Below are 17715 nucleotides of genomic sequence, written 5' to 3'. Positions count from 1 at the left end.
GGTCAGGGTGATCTCCATCCTTAAATGCTATGGGTAATTTCATAGACTGATCACTCCTGAAGGAAACACCAGTTACAGGTGAGTCTGGTCTCTCCTGGTTCACTTGGCTTCAACACAACATATACAGGTTGATTTTAGAGCTGAACTTTGAACTAGACAACAACTATTTGCACCCAACAATCTCTTTGTTTTACCTCTTTTTTCCTGTCTCTCCATCATTTTGCTCAGACAGAGCAGCCTTTAAGGTAGAAACATCGTCCTCTCTCTCCTCAGAAACATCCATCATGCACACCTTTACAGAGATAAACTGGATCGTTATCACCTCCATCAGCAGCATGTCACACACAGTCAAACAGGTCACCATATAATCCACATGTATAGTTCAGAATTCTTACCTTTCAAACTCATATCCAGGTCAAAGATTTAAAACACCACAGAAAATCATCTTTCTCTGTTGGATCCAGACGGTTCATGTGTGCGTCTGATTTTTTTCCCTTAACCTACTTTGTTGTGAAGTTGGTAAACTGGTCTAACCAGAACAGATCACAAGGCACAGACGAGTTCCTTACTGTAACTGAAGAAAATATGTGTGATTGTGTAAAAGTTAGTCCAATCAGATATTCAACCTTCATTTCGTCTATGGGGAATTGGCAATTGTCAACGAACGTAGTCTACAATTCCCTCATTAGCACAACTGTCTCCTCTCATCCACACAGACACACCTGCTATGTTCACCAAGTTACAGCTTTCACAGCAGTTCATCTACACCACACCACTGTTTAATGGAGATCTGACATAAAATAACGGAGGGAACATGACCTCAGAAAATATTAAACGCCCTGATCTCAGTCCACCACACATCAGAGCAGAGACACAACTGATCAAACCTTCAGGAAATATTTCTTACCTTCACTCTGGTGTCTAAAACAATCAGCAATATGAGCCATCCAGCTCCAACAGTTTAATAATCACTGATATTATTCCCGTTTACACCTCATTCCTCAAGGTTGTGTGAAACAAAGAAAAGAAAAACGTTTTAGCTCGCTTTAGCTTCAGGTGTCCTGATAGAAGCCGATGCTCCGAGACTGGTCCAGACAGGCTGTGACTAACTCACCGTGTTGGAAATGTGAAACAGTCTGTGTCCCAGTGGAAAGAGACCAGGACTGAGTCGAAATGTTTCCCTCCGTTATTTTCTGTCAGATCCCCGTGTGTTAATGAGATATACTCTGGTGATCAAGTTTATTACAGTGAATACAGATGTTTATATTTGATGCTGGTGCCGCGTGCGTGCTTGTGTGTGTGTGTGTGTGTGTGTGTGTGTGTGTGTCTGTGTGTGTGTGTGTGTGTTCTTGTACAGCTGTCTTTCCGAGAACCAGTTTAAGTTTTATACCATCAGATTGAGGGCATCTGTGTAAAGTGAGGACATTTTGGTCGGTCCTCACTTTTTTGGCTGTTTTGAAGGTTAAAACTCAGTTTTAGGATAAATGTTACAATTAAGTTATGGTTAGGGTTTGTTTTTAGGTTAGGGGTTAGCATTAAGGTGAGCTAGGGAATGCTTTATGCCAATGAGTGTCTTCACAAAGATGGCCATACAAACAGACAAACACACATCTCCTGATGTGTGATCATCTCTGTGTTACCGGAGGTTTTAGCCTCTCTCCTGATGTTTATCACTGTGTGAATACATGGGCAGAGGAGGAGGAATATAAGTTAACTGTTACTAGCTCCACACTGCAGTGTGACCAACCTACTTTCTCGCTAAATCTAGAGACTGTCCAAATCCTCTTAGCGCCCTTTTCCCTCAAAAACGACTAGCGACAAATCTAGTTTTGTGATGTTTTGGAGACTGACATGAAAGCAAGTATTACTCTGCAGTTCCTCAACGAGCAGCGGGGGCTGATGTGAGCCAATCCCCCATCCCAAAGCGCCATCAGGCTGTGGTGTGGCAGCCACCTGAGGCTGCCGCCCACTGCTCAAACTGAACACACTACTGTGTGAACAAATGGATGGGTCAAACAGCAGGACAGACTTTCCCTTCTGCGATCAATATAGTATACATTATTATTATTGTGTATTAAAGATAGTGTCTAAGTCCCAACTCTGATTAGCCCCGTATACTCTCTCTACATAGCCACGCATACATATCGTTAAATCATAAACTTTATTGAAAACACAACTGGAAAAAAAACACATACAAGCTATTTCACAACCAAACACAAATGGAGAAATTTCTCATGAGAACAACCACCAAGGCAACCGATGCCTATATATATATATATAATATATATATATATATATTATGAATATATAATATAATATAAATATAATATACTAGCCGAGTTAATAATTACATTAGTAGGGGGTTCCTACTTAATCTCTCAGTCAGTTTGGGGGTCCTTGGCCTGAAAAACTTTGAAGAGATTATGAGAGATGATCATGCTGTTGCAGTCCTTTGAGGCTCTAGAGAGGTAAAATTCAATTCAAATTATTGATATAGCATCAATAACAATACAAAATGCTGTTTTACTTTGAGCTTGACAACTTTGCGTTCATGTCCTTGTCCAAACCCAACAGCAGGATAGAGGAGTTGAACAAGATGACATGATAATAGATATACAGTATAAAAACGTCTGAATTTTAAGTGAAATAAATTGGGCAAGTATTAAATCTCCAAGAAGTCAGAAGTAAGATTTAAATTAGTGCGCAAATATGGAGATAAATATGTAACTCTGCTTCCTGTTGTTTTGTGGACTCTGTTGCGAAAGCGGTAGGACCAAAATACAGAGACAAGGGGAAGGAGCCGCAGGAAGCTAAAGAACATTAATGAAAACTTCCGTACTATGGAGCAAAAAGCTCTGCAGATTAGGCAGGGTTAACCAAAAAAACAAAAGATATATTTATTCCTATGATTTCAACGTTGCCTGCACATTTTACTTGTTTGTAAAGTTTTATTCACAACATTTAACATGACCTTTTTTTATTTACAACTAGCTTCTGTATTTTCTCACCCTGCATGAGATGGTCTAGTTGGGTTATGAGAGGTGACCGTGCTGTTGCATTAAGTCCTCTGAGACTCTGGAAAAATAAAATGCTATTTGACTGCACCTGCAGTTGTATCAGTGTTGTAAATAGTTCTTTGCGCATCCACAAACAGGCAGAGATTTATCTTTTAAGGTTCAGCTCTATTACAGCTCTTACTCTTAGTTTGTTTTGTTTTTTACCAAGGAAGTAACCTTCATTACATCAGAATCAGAGAAACTGAAGACTGGAAGAATGGGGACTCTGTACCATCCTCATGATTTTGTCCAAAACCAGCAGCAGGGTAGAGGGGTTGGGTGAATGTGGAGTGGAAGGTGTGGAGGTGGATCCGTCTATTGGAGGAGCTTCTGGGGGGGAGAGAGTAGAAGGACAGAGTTCCAGCCTTCCAATCCAGATACACTGCTATCCGGTTGGAGTCAGTGGGTGGGGGTGCATTGATGTCTGATGGTGTGTTATTGTGCCAGGCAGTGAAACCTTGAGGTGTGCAGGAGACACACCAGGACTGATCATTCCATCCAATACAGCAGTCGTCTCTAGTTCCCTTCCTCCTGATGCCCTTGTATGTCACTCCTATCCAAACCCTTCCTCTCCACTGGACCTCCCAGTAACATCGTCCAGTCAGACCTTCAGTGCACAGCAGCTGCTTCCATCCATCAAATCTCTCTGGATGATCAGGATACAGCTGCTTCTCTTTCACCACCTTCACTTCTTTGTTGTTTTCAGACAGTAAGAGATTTCTTTGTGCTGTGTTTGGGTCCAGTTCCAGTTCAGAGAAGTCTGAGGATGGACAGAAGGAAACTAGGTTGATCTTCTAATATATATCCCACATTTTGTATTCCTGCGTCAAAATGACTCAAAACATCATCAGCAGCAGATTTTCCCACAAGTCCTGTACAGTAAAACTCAGAACCTCATCCCATCCATGAAATGGGGGGGCGATAATATTCTTGTTTGGGCCTATTTTGCTTCATCTGGGCCAGGACGATTTGTCATCATTGATGGACCAAGGAATTCTGAATTATACAGTGAACTCCAAATCTTCAAATCTTGAGTAACTTTTGAAGTACGTTTGTTCGATTGGGTTCTCTTTGCCTTTTTAAGTAGAAACGTGCTGATGGTTTGAATACATTCCATACAGAAAAGTAAATAATTCGCAATTGTGCAAAGAGGTTAAATCTGAATGAAACCCAATGCTAGGTAGAATAAAACAAAAAGTGCAACAAAGCTTTCGTGTGATTGTCAGGTTATAGATGGCACATCAGTTAAGTAGATAATGAAAGTTACAGTCCCCTCCAAAAGTATTGGAACAGCAAAGCAAATTACCTTGTTTTTGTTGTTCGCTGAAAACATTTGGGTTTAAGATCAAAAGATGAGTATGAGACAAGAGTTCAGAATGTCAGCTTTCATTTCCTGGTCTTTACATCTTGATTTGTTAAACAAATTAGTACATAGGACCGTTTGTATCACACCACAGCATTAGGTGAGCAAATGTAATAGAACAAATAATCTTATAGTAAATAACATTTAATATTTGGTGGCATAACCCTTGCTTACAATGACGGCCTCAATTCCAGGCGTTTACCGCAGCTTCTTTCAGGTGTTTGTTTCAGGGGGTTTCCCTTTCAGTCTCCTTTTCAGGTGAAATGCTGCTCATTTGGGTTAAGGTCAGGTGATTGACATCAGTCTAAAACCTTCCACTTTTTCTCCTGATGAAGTCCTTTGTTTTGTTGGCAGTGTGCTTTGGGTCATTGTCCTGCTGCATGATAAAATTCCTCCTGATTAGTTTGGATGCATTTCCCTATAAATTGCCAGACAAAATGTTTCTGTACACTTCAGAATCCATTCTGCTGTTACCATCATCAGTTACATCATCAATAAATATTAATGAGCCTGTTCCATGCACGCCCAAGCCATGACATTGCCTCCACCCGGCTTTACATATGAGCTTGTATGCTTCGGATCATAAGCAGTTCCTTTCTTTCTCCACACTTTGGCCTTTCCATCACTTTGGTAGAGATTAATCTTGGTCTCATCAGTCCATGAGATTGTGTTCCAGAACATTTGAGGCTCACCTCTGTATTTCTTTGCAAATTTCAATCTGGCCTTCCGATTCTTACTAATGATGAGTGGTTTGCATCTTTTGGTATGGCCTCTATATTTCTGCTCTCTGAGTCTTCTTCGAACAGTGGATTGTGATACCTTCACCCCTGTAGAGGTCGTTGGTGATGTTTTGGGGGTTTTCTTCACAGCTCTCACAATATTTCTGCCATCAACTACTGTTGTTTTCCTCGGCCAACCTGTTTGACGTCTGTTGCTCAATACACCAGTAGTTTCTTTCTTATTCAAGACATTCCAAATTGTTATGCTTACTATGCCCAATGTTTGTCCAATGGCTGTGATTGATTTTCTTTCTTTTCTCAGCTTGAAAATGGCTTGCTTTTCTCCCAATGACAGCTCTCTGGTTTTCATGTTGGTTTATCCTATTTAACAAGAAATGCATATTTGATAGGTTTCAACCCAGGCCAAAAGGTAGACTAGTCATGCAGAGCTATTTAATGTTTGAACAATCAACCTTAAAAGCATCAAATGGTCAACGACAAACACCTGTCTGTCCCATGTTCCAATAGTTTTGCTCACTTCAAAAAAGTGTGGGTTCAAACAAAGGGTGGTATGTCCCAAGTTGTTTAACACATCAAGATGTCAGGACCACATAATGTGGTGAAGACTTAAGACTGTTTTAGTTGAATTTTCCGTCCTTGACTCATTTCCTGATTTATTTTGAAGTCTGTGTCCTATCCCTGTCTTCCTGTCAAGTTTCCCGCTTGTGCGATTGTGTTCCCCGCTCCATGTGTTTCACCTGTGTCTCGTTATCTCCCTAGTGTGTGGCATATGAGCTGTGCTTCCCATTCCTCCTGTGCCAGATCATCTTGTCGTGAGTGTTCCAACATTTTTCCCTTGAGTATTCTTTGTGTGACCTGTTTTCGTGTGTTCCTGACCCTAGAGCTTGCCTGCCAGATCTCTGTACTGTCGCCTGATTTATTTGACCTCATGGTTTTGACCCTTGATTCAGCCAGAACTTTCCAACTCTGTAAGTGTGTCGCCTTTGAGTTCCTGACAGTAAATACCAGGAAATAAAAGCTGCCATTCTGAACTCTCATCTCATACTCAACTTTTGATCTTAAACCCAAATGTCTTCAGTGAACAACAAAAACAAGAGAATTTGCTGTTTGCTGTTGAAATACTTTTGGAGGAGACTGTATCAGTCACTTCAGTTACCTAACCCTAACCCTAACCCTATGATGGAGTAGCTTCTCGCATATTTGTCATGTTAAAAAAGTATAACTTACACTTGAAGAGTGATGGTCTCAGTCTGCATTTTCCACAATGGTCAGTACTGTGGAGTGAAAAAAAGACAAAAGATTATTGAAACTAACACATTTACAGTGCGGTAAGCATAAACCATCTTAACATTGATGTTATTAACTGTACTTGAGAATTTCCAGTTTCCAGTTTGGGTTCTGCAGTCCAGCAGACAATTGCATCATGTCAGATTCTTCTAGAGGATTGTAGCTCAGGTCCAGCTCTCTTAGATGGGAAGGGTTTGAACTTAGAGCAGAGGCCAGAAATTTACAGCCTTCCTCTCTGATCAGACAGCCTGACAACCTGTAAACATAGGTACAATGTTAAATATGAATGCATAATTAAATAGGGATGTATAATCCATCACATAAAGGAAGATGAGTCTATCATCCTCCTCTATGTGATGGAATATGCATCCATCTAATTGTCAATAACTAACCTGAGAATCTCCAGTCTACACTCTGAACTGCGGAGTCCGACTGACAGCACCTGTACTCCCTCATTTTGCAGGTCATTGTTGCTCAGGTCCAGCTCTCTCAGACTTGAGTTCTTGGAGGTTAAGACTGGGACTAAAACTTCACAGCTACTCCATGAAAGGTTGCAGTCACTGAGTCTAACGAAGAAAAGGGTTTGATTATGAAGTATTTCCTTGTTCTCTGCAAAGACACATAAACGCATTATCTATTTGGGAACTTACAGACACTTTTTGTATCCTTTGACCGCTGGCAGCAGCCACTGAAGTAATTCATTTGAAGCTGAGAATTTCTTCATGTCAAACACGTCCTTATCTTTTTGTGATGACAGTAAGATGAAGCTGAGTGCTGACCATTGAGAGGGAGTCGGTTTGTTTTCAAAGAAACTTCCTGATCTCAGACTCTGTTCGATCTCCTCCTCTAAAGTATGATCATTTAGTTCATTCAGGCAGTGAAAGAGATTAATGCTTCTCTCTGGAGAGGGATTTTCCCTGATCTTTGTCTTGATATACTGCACCAGCACTTCTTTGACCTGTGGATTACTTGCTGTCTTTGTCAGCAGACCTCGTAGGAGAGTCTGATTAGTGTCCAATGAAAGACCCAGGAGGAAGCGGACAAATAAGTCCAGGTGTCCATTGGGACTCTGTAGAGAATTGTCCACTGCCCTCTGGTACAGTTTTTTCAGCTTAGTTTCAAATGGTAATGCAAGCTGCCTTCCTCTTATCATGTCTTCACCAGTGTTGATGATCATCACAAAGACGTAGAGTGCAGCCAGAAACTCTTGAAGACTCTGATGGACAAAGGAAAAGATCTTTGCCTGGGTTATCCCACTCTCTTCTCTGAAGATCTCTGTGAACAGTCCTGAGTAGACTGAGGCAGACGTTATGTTAATGTCACATTCCGTCAGATCTGTTTCATAGAAGATCAAGTTTCTTTTATACAGATGCTTAAAAGCCAGCTTCCCCAAAGCAAGAATGGTCTTCTTGGTGTTTTTGTTCCAGACTTTATCTCTTTCAGCTTCTTTGTGGTACTTTACATTACTCAGTTTGGTCTGCACCACCAGGAAGTGGATGTACATCTCAGTCAGGGTCTTGGGCTGCTCTGATTTGTCTTTGGTCTTCAGTGTGTGATCCAGAACTGTAGCAGTGATCCAGCAGAAGACTGGGATGTGGCACATGGTGTGGAGGCTTCGTGATGTCCCGATGTGGGAGATGATCCTGCTGGCCTGCTCCTCATCTCTGAATCTCTTCCTGAAGTACTCCTCCTTCTGGGGGTCTTTGAACCCTGTGACCTCTGTCACCTTGTCAACACACTCAGGAGGAATCTGATTGGCTGCTGCAGGTCATGTGGTTATCCAGAGGTGAGCAGAGGGAAGCAGTTTCCCCCTGATGAGGTTTGTCAGCAGCACATCCACTGAGGTGGACTCTGTGACATCAGTCAGGATCTCATTGTTGTGGAAGTCCAGAGGAAGTCGACACTCATCCAGACCGTCAAAGATGAACACAACCTGGAAGTCTTCTAAACTGCAGATTCCTGACTCTTTGATTTCAGTGAAGAAGTGATGAACAAGTTCCACCAAGTTGAACTTTTTTTCTTTCAACAAACCGAGCTCTCTGAAGGAGAATGGGAAGAGAAGCTGTATGTTGTTGTTGGTTTTGTCTTCAGCCCAGTCCAGAGCGAACTTCTGTGTTAAGACTGATTTACCAATTCCAGCCACTCCCTTTGTCAACACTGTCCTGACTGGCTCATTCCTTCCAGGTAAAGGTTTAAATAAGTCTTCACATCTGACTGTGGTTGCTGATCTTGCATTTATCCCAGAGGCAGCTTCTATCTGTCGGACCTCATGTTGATCACTGACTTCTTTACTCTCACCCTCAGTGATGTAGAGCTCTGTGTAGATCTGACTGAGAAGCGTTGGGTTTCCTGCTGGGGCTATTCCCTCAAACACACACTGAAACTTCCCCTTCAGGTTGGACTTTAATTTATGTTGACAAATTGCAACACGAGTTTCTGAGAACAGAACAAATAATATCGGTCATTTAATGATGAGGCAATACACTTAGGTCCTTATTTGGAAATTGGCAACATCTTTCTTATTTTAGCTGCTTTCCATAACATTTCAATATTTATGTTTTTAAAATCAGTCCTTAATGAAATGCTTTTGTGACTCTGGGTTACAACCTCACAAGTGAAAACATGGCATGACCATATGTCCTACTAATCTAGGTAACTCTGAAATGCATAGATGTAATTCATAAATGGCATAACACAAGAGCATAATAGTTAAATCATCTCACTCCTCTGCAGAGAGTTGGCCAGCTGCTCCTGTTTCTTTCTCCTCAAGAAGTTCAGTGTGATTTTCAGAAATGCATCTCTGTCACTGCTTCTCTGCTCTTCTTCTCCAGCATCTTCTGAAGATTCTGATTTCAGTAGTTTCTTGTACCTGTTCAGCTCCTGCTTCACAAAAGTAACAATGTTCTCCTCTAGCCCCTAGAGAAAATGTTAAAGAATACGACTCCAGTAAAGATGGTGCTCTATAAATGTCCATTCAAACAGGAGAGGTTTAATTTGATTTTATCATGCAATTTTAGCTCATCGACAGTAATAATAAAATAAGTGAAGCAAGGTGCACAATACAATAATCCTGAACTAACTTGCCTAAATAACACAAATCACATGCAGCTTGGATTTGGGTGAATATCTTAAATCACTCAGCTGTTTTCTCCTATTTTTTTATTTATTTATTTTACCACAAGAACATTCTGATGCAAAATGCTTTCACATGGCTTCAAAAATTATTACCAACTAGTTGGTTCCGCAAATCTATGTCTGCTAAAGACAACAAAATATTATCTTTAGTGGTAATTAGATGCAAAACTGGATGGATCATACATGACACAAACTTGTACTATATTCTTCTAAACTGAAAATGTGAGTAAATGAAGTAGCCACCAACTTTTCCCCTCCAAAAGTATTGGAGCAGCAAGGCAAATTCCCTTGTTCTTGTCAGCTTTTATTTCCTGGTATTTACATCTTGATGTGTTAAACAACTTAGGATATATCAAGATTTGTATTACACCACAGCATTTTTAGGTGAGCAAAAGTAATAGAACATGGGACTGACAGGTGTTTCTCGTTGACCATTTGTTGCTTTTAAGGTTGACTGTTCAACCATTAAATAGCTCTGCATGACTAGTCTACCCTTTGGCCTGGGTTGAAACCTATAAAGTATGCATTTCTTGTTAAAGAGGATAAACCAACATGACAACCAGAGAGCTGTCTATGGGAGAAGAGCAAGCCATTTTCAAGCTGAGAAAAGAAAGAAAATCAGAGCCATTGGACAAACATTGGGCATAGCAAGCATAATAATTTGGAATGTCTTGAATAAGAAAGAAAATACTGGTGTACTGAGCAACAGACATCGAACAGGTTGGCCAAGGAAAACAACAGTAGTTGATGACAGAAACATGAGTAAGTGACATCACCAACATCCTTCACAGTGCAGGGGTGAAGGTATCACAATCCACTGTTCGAAGAAGACTCAGAGAGCAGAAATATAGAGGCCATACCAAAAGATGCAAACCACTCATCATTAGTAAGAATCGGAAGGCCAGATTGAAATTTGCAAAGAAATACAGAGGTGAGCCTCAAATGTTCTGGAACACGATCTCATGGACTGATGAGACCAAGATTAATCTCGACCAAAGTGACGGAAAGGCCAAAGTGTGGAGAAAGAAAGGAACTTCTTATGATCCGAAGCATAGAAGCTCATTTGTGAAGCCTAGTGGAGGTAATATCATGGCTTGGGCATGCATGGAACAGGCTCATTTATATTTATTGATGATGTAACTGATGATGGTAACAGCAGAATGGATTCTGAAATGTACAGAAACATTTTTGTCTGGCAATTTACAGAGAAATGCATCCAAACTAACACATCTATATGTAAATACCAGGAAATAAAAGCTGACATTTTGAGCTCTTGTCTCATACCCATCTTTTGATCTTAAACCCAAGTGTCTTCAGTGAACAACAAAAACAAGGTATTTTGACTTGCTAAAAGTTGTGATGTATTCACATGGTCATTTATATTTTTACATTAACAGGGACTTTTATGACTGCTTCAATGTGGCAGTTCACTTGGCTTTCCCCTCAGTTCTGCAGTCTCAGTGTCTGTGAATGACAGCAGTGACGTTGTAGGCTGTAAAACCAAAACAATGAGCCCAATGTGTCATCTTCTTTCGGGAACTGTTGTTTACCAGCTCAGAATAGACGTTCCCATTATAGTGCATGACAATGAAGCAATTTGAAATTTAGCCAACGTAGGCTACAAGTTGCGACTGCTTACAAGCTTTGTGCAGACAGGTTGGAATGCATGAGACTTTACTAATGATAGAGCAAGGAGACTGCTCTTACAAATATTTTCAAATGTATTAAAAATTAAAAAGATATCTGAGCATTTCAATTTACTTATCCCCATACAAATCATGTTAAATTATATCATAATATTTTTTGTATTCAGTTTAAACTCAACTGTGCTGAATTTAGAAGACTTTTACCCTGAAAATGGAATCCAGATATTTTGGATGCTGATGGCCGATAACCTCGGACCTCTTCCGGGAGGTGTGGGGAAGTGTTTGACCAAAACTGAATAGAAAATAAAGAGACACAGAAATCCCATGTAAAAGTTTAGATAGCTATGTAATCTGTTGAAATTTGTTGTTGAACAATCTGCCTATTTGATGATCTGTCAGAAGTTAAAATGTCAGAATTGCATAGAATCATAACATTGAAGCTAGACTTTAGCCTTCTCCTTCCAGATTAACTTTTGTCTACCCCAGTGAGAGTAGCCAAATTGCACTGCACAAACACTATAATATAATCCCCTCATCCCCTCATCTCCTCAGGAAATTCATGACTGCGTAAAGAGAGATGGTACACTCATAGAACCCAAGTTACATCTGTAACTTTTTGCATTGCTGTCTCATCCACCATAATCCTAGTTGCAGCAGACACCAGGTTAAAATCTCACTTTAAAAAATAAAGAGAAGTAGTTGCAGATCAACTTAATTGGCATTGTGTGTCCTATTGAACTGAACTGAATTGAAATTAATTGAATAAGTCCACCATTTTAACATTGGTGTCAAAACTACCTCAACCATAACTATGAGTATGTTACATGCCTACCAGAGCTATAATGTCAATATGATAAAATATACATCTAAAAGGCTAAATATATCCCTGCTCTTAAATATTTTTGTAAGGATCCTTTAAAAAGTCTCTTTTATTTCCAACAATAGCTTCCTTGTGACTATAGTCTGGTTTCCCGTTAATGGATTCTTTTAAATCTCCTGAAACACATAATGTGAACTAAAGTAAATATCATGTGTCTCGCTGCAGCTCAAACCTTAGCAGGTATTCAAAATTCATAATTCAACCTCAACACTGCTGAGTTCAGGTGGGTCTCGACACACTTGGCTTCAACATTGTAAATTGTGCATTTCACAATTTAATAAACCTTCAAGTCAGTCAACCATCTGCTTTAAATTCTCACATTTGCTGGTCAGGGTGGTCTCCATCTTTAAATGCTATGGGTTCACTCATAGACCGAGCACTCCTGAAGGAAACTCCAGTTACAGGTGAATCTGGTCTCTCCTGGTTCACTTGACTACAGACACAAAAAAAACATTTACATTCTAGGTTATAAACTGAACTTAAGTGCATTTCACAGTTCAATAAACCCCCCAAAACAGCAAAGACATGCATCTACAAACATCTGCTTTAAATTCTCACATTTGTTGATCAGGGTGGTCTCCATCCTTAAATGCTATGGGTTCACTCATAGATCGATCACTCCTGAAGGAAACTCCAGTTACAGGTGAGTCCGGTCTCTCCTGGTTCACTTGGCTTCAACACAGCAAATACAGGTTGATTTTGTTGAACTTTGAGCTAGACAACAACTATTTGCACCCAACAATCTCTTTGTTTTACCTCTTTTTCCCTGTCTCTCCATCATTTTGCTCAGACAGAGCAGCAACGTCGTCTCTCTCCTTAGAAACATCCATCATGCACACCTTTACAGAGATAAACTGGATCGTTATCACCTCCATCAGCAGCATGTCACACACAGTCAAACAGGTCACCATATAATCCACATGTATAGTTCTGAATTCTTACCTTTAAAACTCATATCCAGGTCAAAGATTTAAAACACCACAGAAAATCATCTTTCTCTGTCGAATCCAGACGGTTTGTGTGTGCGTCTGATTTGTTTCCCTTAGCCTACTTTGCTGTGAACTTGGTAAACTGGTCTAACCAGAACAGATCACAAGGCACAATGTGCAGAAAAAAAATGAAGAAAATGTGTTTGTGTTATGTGTACAGATTTGCGTGTGTCTCTCTCTTGCTCTGTCTGCTGTAGTCCTGCAGGTGAGAGGCGGAAGGCTGGATGTCAGCCTGTGGATTGGCTTATACTCCAGCCAATCAGAGAAAGAGGGACATTTGAAAAGTTTCTGTTGTGTTTCTCTCTCTTTCTTTCTGACTTCTTTGTTGGATAGGTGGGTTTGTGGTGGGGACTAGGGACCAAGGTAAGACTGGAGTACCCTCTACATCTGCACACGTAGACGGCACTAGGTCATGGGTTGCTGCCATGATTGTATTTTTATTATTTTTGGATGTTTTGTAGCCCGTACAGTCAGGTCTTTTGTTTTCTTTTCTTTTCACACAGAGATAGTTGAGCTAGGCTCATTTTGATTGTAATTTGTCTATTTTATTTGGCACAAGCCTCACCGGTCCCTCTCCCCCATCCACATTGTTTGAAACCTACATGTTGTGTAGCTTTTCGCTTAAGTATTGTAAATAAATCTCTTTTTTTTTTTTAACTGTCTCCCATCATCTCTGAGTTATTCTTTGTTGATTGTCAGTGTTACTGTTTCCAAATAAATGTAAACGTAACAGTGTGATTGAAGTTATTGAACCTGAAAAAGAAAGAGCAAGATAAAATGCATTTATTATCTTTTCCCCCTGTTCTTATTTAGTAAATTCACAGTAGTTTCTAAGACGTCTTGCTCTCTCTTTAATAAATATCAGGGTTGTAGCACATTCCTTTATAACTGTAACATTTTGTTTTACATGTGATTAGTAGTTCAGGTTTCAGTCTTTGGACTGATTCCAGCTCATTAATCCTGAACAAACAAAACAATCTGGCTCCAGTCTGGATTTCAAACAACTTCCACAGTTTTGTTTTTATCAGTCTGTTTTAATCAGTGTAAAGAAATAATCAATGCTTAGATTTACAGATTATCACACAAGCCCTTATTTTATCTGGCTTTTATTACCATAATGACCTTTATAAACTCTCCAGAACTTCTGACGCTGCAGGGTGTTGACTAAACTAGGATGACTTATCCTAAGACTTAATGAGTTAGATGTTTCACAATAAGAGCATTATTAAGAAATGAATGCTGTATGTTCACTGAGACTGTAGCGACCCCATTATCTGAAACAGATGCAGATAGTGTTTGTAACTGCATCGTGCAATAACTTTGAACAATGCAACCGGGAGCAAGATCTCTTAATAAAATGCAGTAACATACACTTGTGAAACAGATGTAAAAATCATGTTACCATTATGTAAATAAAGTCATAATCTTAGTCATATGTGAGTTAAAAAAAAAAAAATTACACCACAGACCACTAGGGGTCCACGGACCCCTGGTTGAGAATTACTGGTCTAGTTCATAGGTCTTCAACAGGGGATCCGCAACCCCTAAGGGATACATGGAGGTACTGCACGGGGGTCACCAAATTTTTGGTTGATTTGACATTTTTTATATATTTTTTATATATATTTTTTTATATTTTAGATTTCCATCTGCAGTTTTCCCCCATAAATTTAAATTAATTTAAATACACATTAACATGAATACAACTTACTCTAGTAAAGGGATCAACAGCTCACTCTACCCCACCTCTCACATGATGACAGCTGGTTTAGGCTCAAGCAACCCCCACAACCCCAGTGAGGATAAGTGGTAGTAGAAATGAGATACATATACACACACAGTTTAAGTCAGGTATGTTTATGTTTATGGCAGTTGCACAGCCGCTTTGCTGTTGCACATGTTTGAAATAATAAGTAAATATATTTATATATATTATTTGAATATCTTAATATTGACTGCAAAAAGATAATACTATATATTTATAAATATCACAAGTCCGAGAACATATATAGTAGGGAGGGCATCCCTGCTAAATCTCTAGCCCAGTGTAGCAAAAAACTATTGTATGTTGAGCTTCATAACTTTGCACCTGTAGCATTAATTCTGTCTTGGAAATATTTCTTTGCTAATCCACAAACAGCCAGAGTTTTGTCTTTACAAGCTTCAGCTCTATTACAGCTCAGATATGTTGATCTCAATCTGTCCTGAGAGTCAAGGAGGTAACCTTCATTCAATCAGAGTCAGAGTAACTGAAGACTCTGTACCATCCTCATGTCCTTTTCCAAACCCAGCAGCAGGGTAGAGGAGTTGGGTGAATGTGGACTGGAAGGTGTGGAGGTGGATTCGTCTATTGGAGGAGCTTCTGGAGGGGAGAGAGTAGAAGGACAGAGTTCCAGCCTTCCAGTGCAGATACACTGCTACCCGGTTGGAGTCAGTGTGTAGGGGTGTGTTGATGATTGACGGTGTGTTATTGTGCCAGGCAATGAAACCCTGAGGGGAGCAGGAGACACACCAGGACTGATCATTCCATCCAATACAGCAGTCGTCTCTTTTTCCCTTCCTCCTGATGCCTTTGTATGTCACTCCTATCCAAACCCTTCCTCTCCACTGGACCTCCCAGTAACAACGTTAACGTTAATGTTAAGGGTAAATGCATAGACTGATCACTCCTCCGTGAAAGACCAGGTACAGGTGAGTCCAATCTCTCCAGGTTCATTTGGCTTCAACACAACATATATAGGTAAAGGTTTTGCAGAGATAAACTTTGAGCTAGACAACAACTATTTGCACCCAACAATCTCTTTGTTTTACCTATTTTTTCTTGTCTCTCCATCGTGTTGCTCAGACAGAGCAGCCTTTAAGGTCGAACCACCGTCCTCTCTCTCCTCAGAAACATCCATCATGCACACCTTTACAGAGATAAACTGGATCGTTATCACCTCCATCAGCAGCATGTCACACACAGTCAAACAGGTCACCATATAATCTACATGTATAGTTCAGAATTCTTACCTTTCAAACTCACATCCAGGTCAAAGATTTAAAACACCACAGAAAATCATCTTTCTCTGTTGGTTCCAGATGGTTTGTTTGTGTGAGTTGTGTCACTTTTTCTTCTTTGCTAAACCTGTCTAACTAGTCACGTAACACAAATGTAGATCTGACAAGAAGCCAAAAGTGAAAGAAGGAGATGAAGTAAAAGGGTCACATATCAGGTTTATTCAACCTGGTGAGAAGTGAGATATCATTAAACTTTATTTCATCTGTATCGGGTCGACTTTACTTGCACAATATCATATTCATAAATGAACCAACAGTCTTAAATTATTCCAGTACCATTTCACATGGTGGCTGATTGAAATCATCACGGTGCCAGATAATTATTATTGCAAGAGTTTATAAATCATTATTATGCCAATGGAAATAATCTGACAAAGTACACAATTGTCATAAATAATAATATAAAACTCATTCCAGCCCGTTTCATCTCTTTTTGTTTTCCCCTGGAAACATTTCTGATGTGTTTCCTTCAGTGCATATCTGTGTTCATTTGTGTAGTGAGTATCTGCAGCACACGTATTGCAATTGATGAAGACGTGTTTTGTCTCTTTTTATTTGTGTGTTTTTTAAGCTGCAGGGCAATGAGCATGGTTAATTATGGCGTAGATAAATACTGTATTTATAGCAGAGGTGTCAAACTCATTTTAGTTCAGGGGGCCACAGATTCCGTTTAATCTTGAAGGAAACTATAAATAACAATTTTTCCCTTTGTTTGGGGGGAAATGAGTACACGTACATAATATAAATGTTTACATTTAATGATACTATCCTTTTGCAAAACATTTTATAAACAACCTGAAATTTCTTAAGAAAAATAAGATGCCGTCAACCATGTTCTTACTAAAGAACTTATTTTAGTTTTTTGATTGTTTTGATTCTGATTGATTGTGCTGTTTGAGTCAGTTTTGTCTCAGTGAGCATGAGTTGCAAAAACTTGATAAGATAAGGTTTTATTTGTTACATGCAGTTATACATAGTATAGAGTGAAGTAAAGACAGTATTTATACATACCAAACAAAAAAATAGAATTATAGTTGAAAATAAAATCGAAACTGTAGACTTGACATTTAAATGGATCAACCTCTTAAGGGCCAGGAAGTCCTGCCTGGTGCTGTTTCACATCCAGGTGGCGATGCAAGATGCTCTCGATGGTGCAGGTGTAAAAGTTCCTGAGAACCTTGAAGTAGAGACACTGACTGGCTTTCTTCACCATGGTGCTCAGTCTAATTTGTTCAGTATATGAACAAATAAACAACTTAATTTGTAAAGTATATTAAACATAAAATCATATATGAAAATGCATGATATAATGCATTCCCTAGCACCTCACACTAACCCTAACTATCTCAACTTAGTGTCTAACCCTAACCCTAACCCTGACCGTAATCATAACGTATTCATAACTTTTACCTTAAAACTGAGTCTTAACCCGCAAACAGCCTTGTAAATAAGTGAGGACTCACTAAATGTTCTCACTTTGGACAAATGTCCTCAATCTGACGGTGTAAAGCTCAAACTGATCCTCAGAAAGACGAGGCTGTACAGGAACACACACAAAC

General features: G+C 39.6%; 1 protein-coding gene and 2 long non-coding RNA genes across 3 annotated transcripts; all 3 read right to left on the bottom strand.

Annotated features, from left to right (window-relative positions):
- Positions 1–3: 3 nt before the first annotated feature.
- LOC125005263 lies at positions 4–479 on the bottom strand. The gene is made up of 3 exons (XR_007112438.1): positions 396–479; positions 195–292; positions 4–107 (listed from the first exon to the last, which is right to left on the bottom strand). It is a non-coding gene; the product is annotated as an uncharacterized LOC125005263 (long non-coding RNA).
- A 1862-nt stretch (positions 480–2341) lies between these two features.
- LOC125004949 (protein NLRC3-like) lies at positions 2342–13188 on the bottom strand. Its single transcript, XM_047579807.1, is given in 11 exon segments — positions 2342–3816; positions 6387–6433; positions 6529–6702; positions 6839–7012; positions 7097–8882; positions 9170–9362; positions 11432–11519; positions 12427–12540; positions 12666–12779; positions 12864–12946; positions 13050–13188. Coding segments are annotated over 10 exon segments (3345 nt in total). The 5' UTR covers positions 12941–12946; positions 13050–13188; the 3' UTR covers positions 2342–3238.
- Positions 13189–15030: 1842 nt separating this feature from the next.
- On the bottom strand, positions 15031–16210 carry LOC125004950. The gene is made up of 3 exons (XR_007112398.1): positions 16109–16210; positions 15908–16005; positions 15031–15586 (listed from the first exon to the last, which is right to left on the bottom strand). It is a non-coding gene; the product is annotated as an uncharacterized LOC125004950 (long non-coding RNA).
- Positions 16211–17715: the final 1505 nt, after the last annotated feature.

The sequence above is a fragment of the Mugil cephalus genome, chromosome 3, assembly GCF_022458985.1.
Source record: "Mugil cephalus isolate CIBA_MC_2020 chromosome 3, CIBA_Mcephalus_1.1, whole genome shotgun sequence".
NCBI classification, from domain to species: Eukaryota; Metazoa; Chordata; class Actinopteri; order Mugiliformes; family Mugilidae; genus Mugil; species Mugil cephalus.
This window is presented reverse-complemented; position numbering and strand designations above follow the sequence as displayed.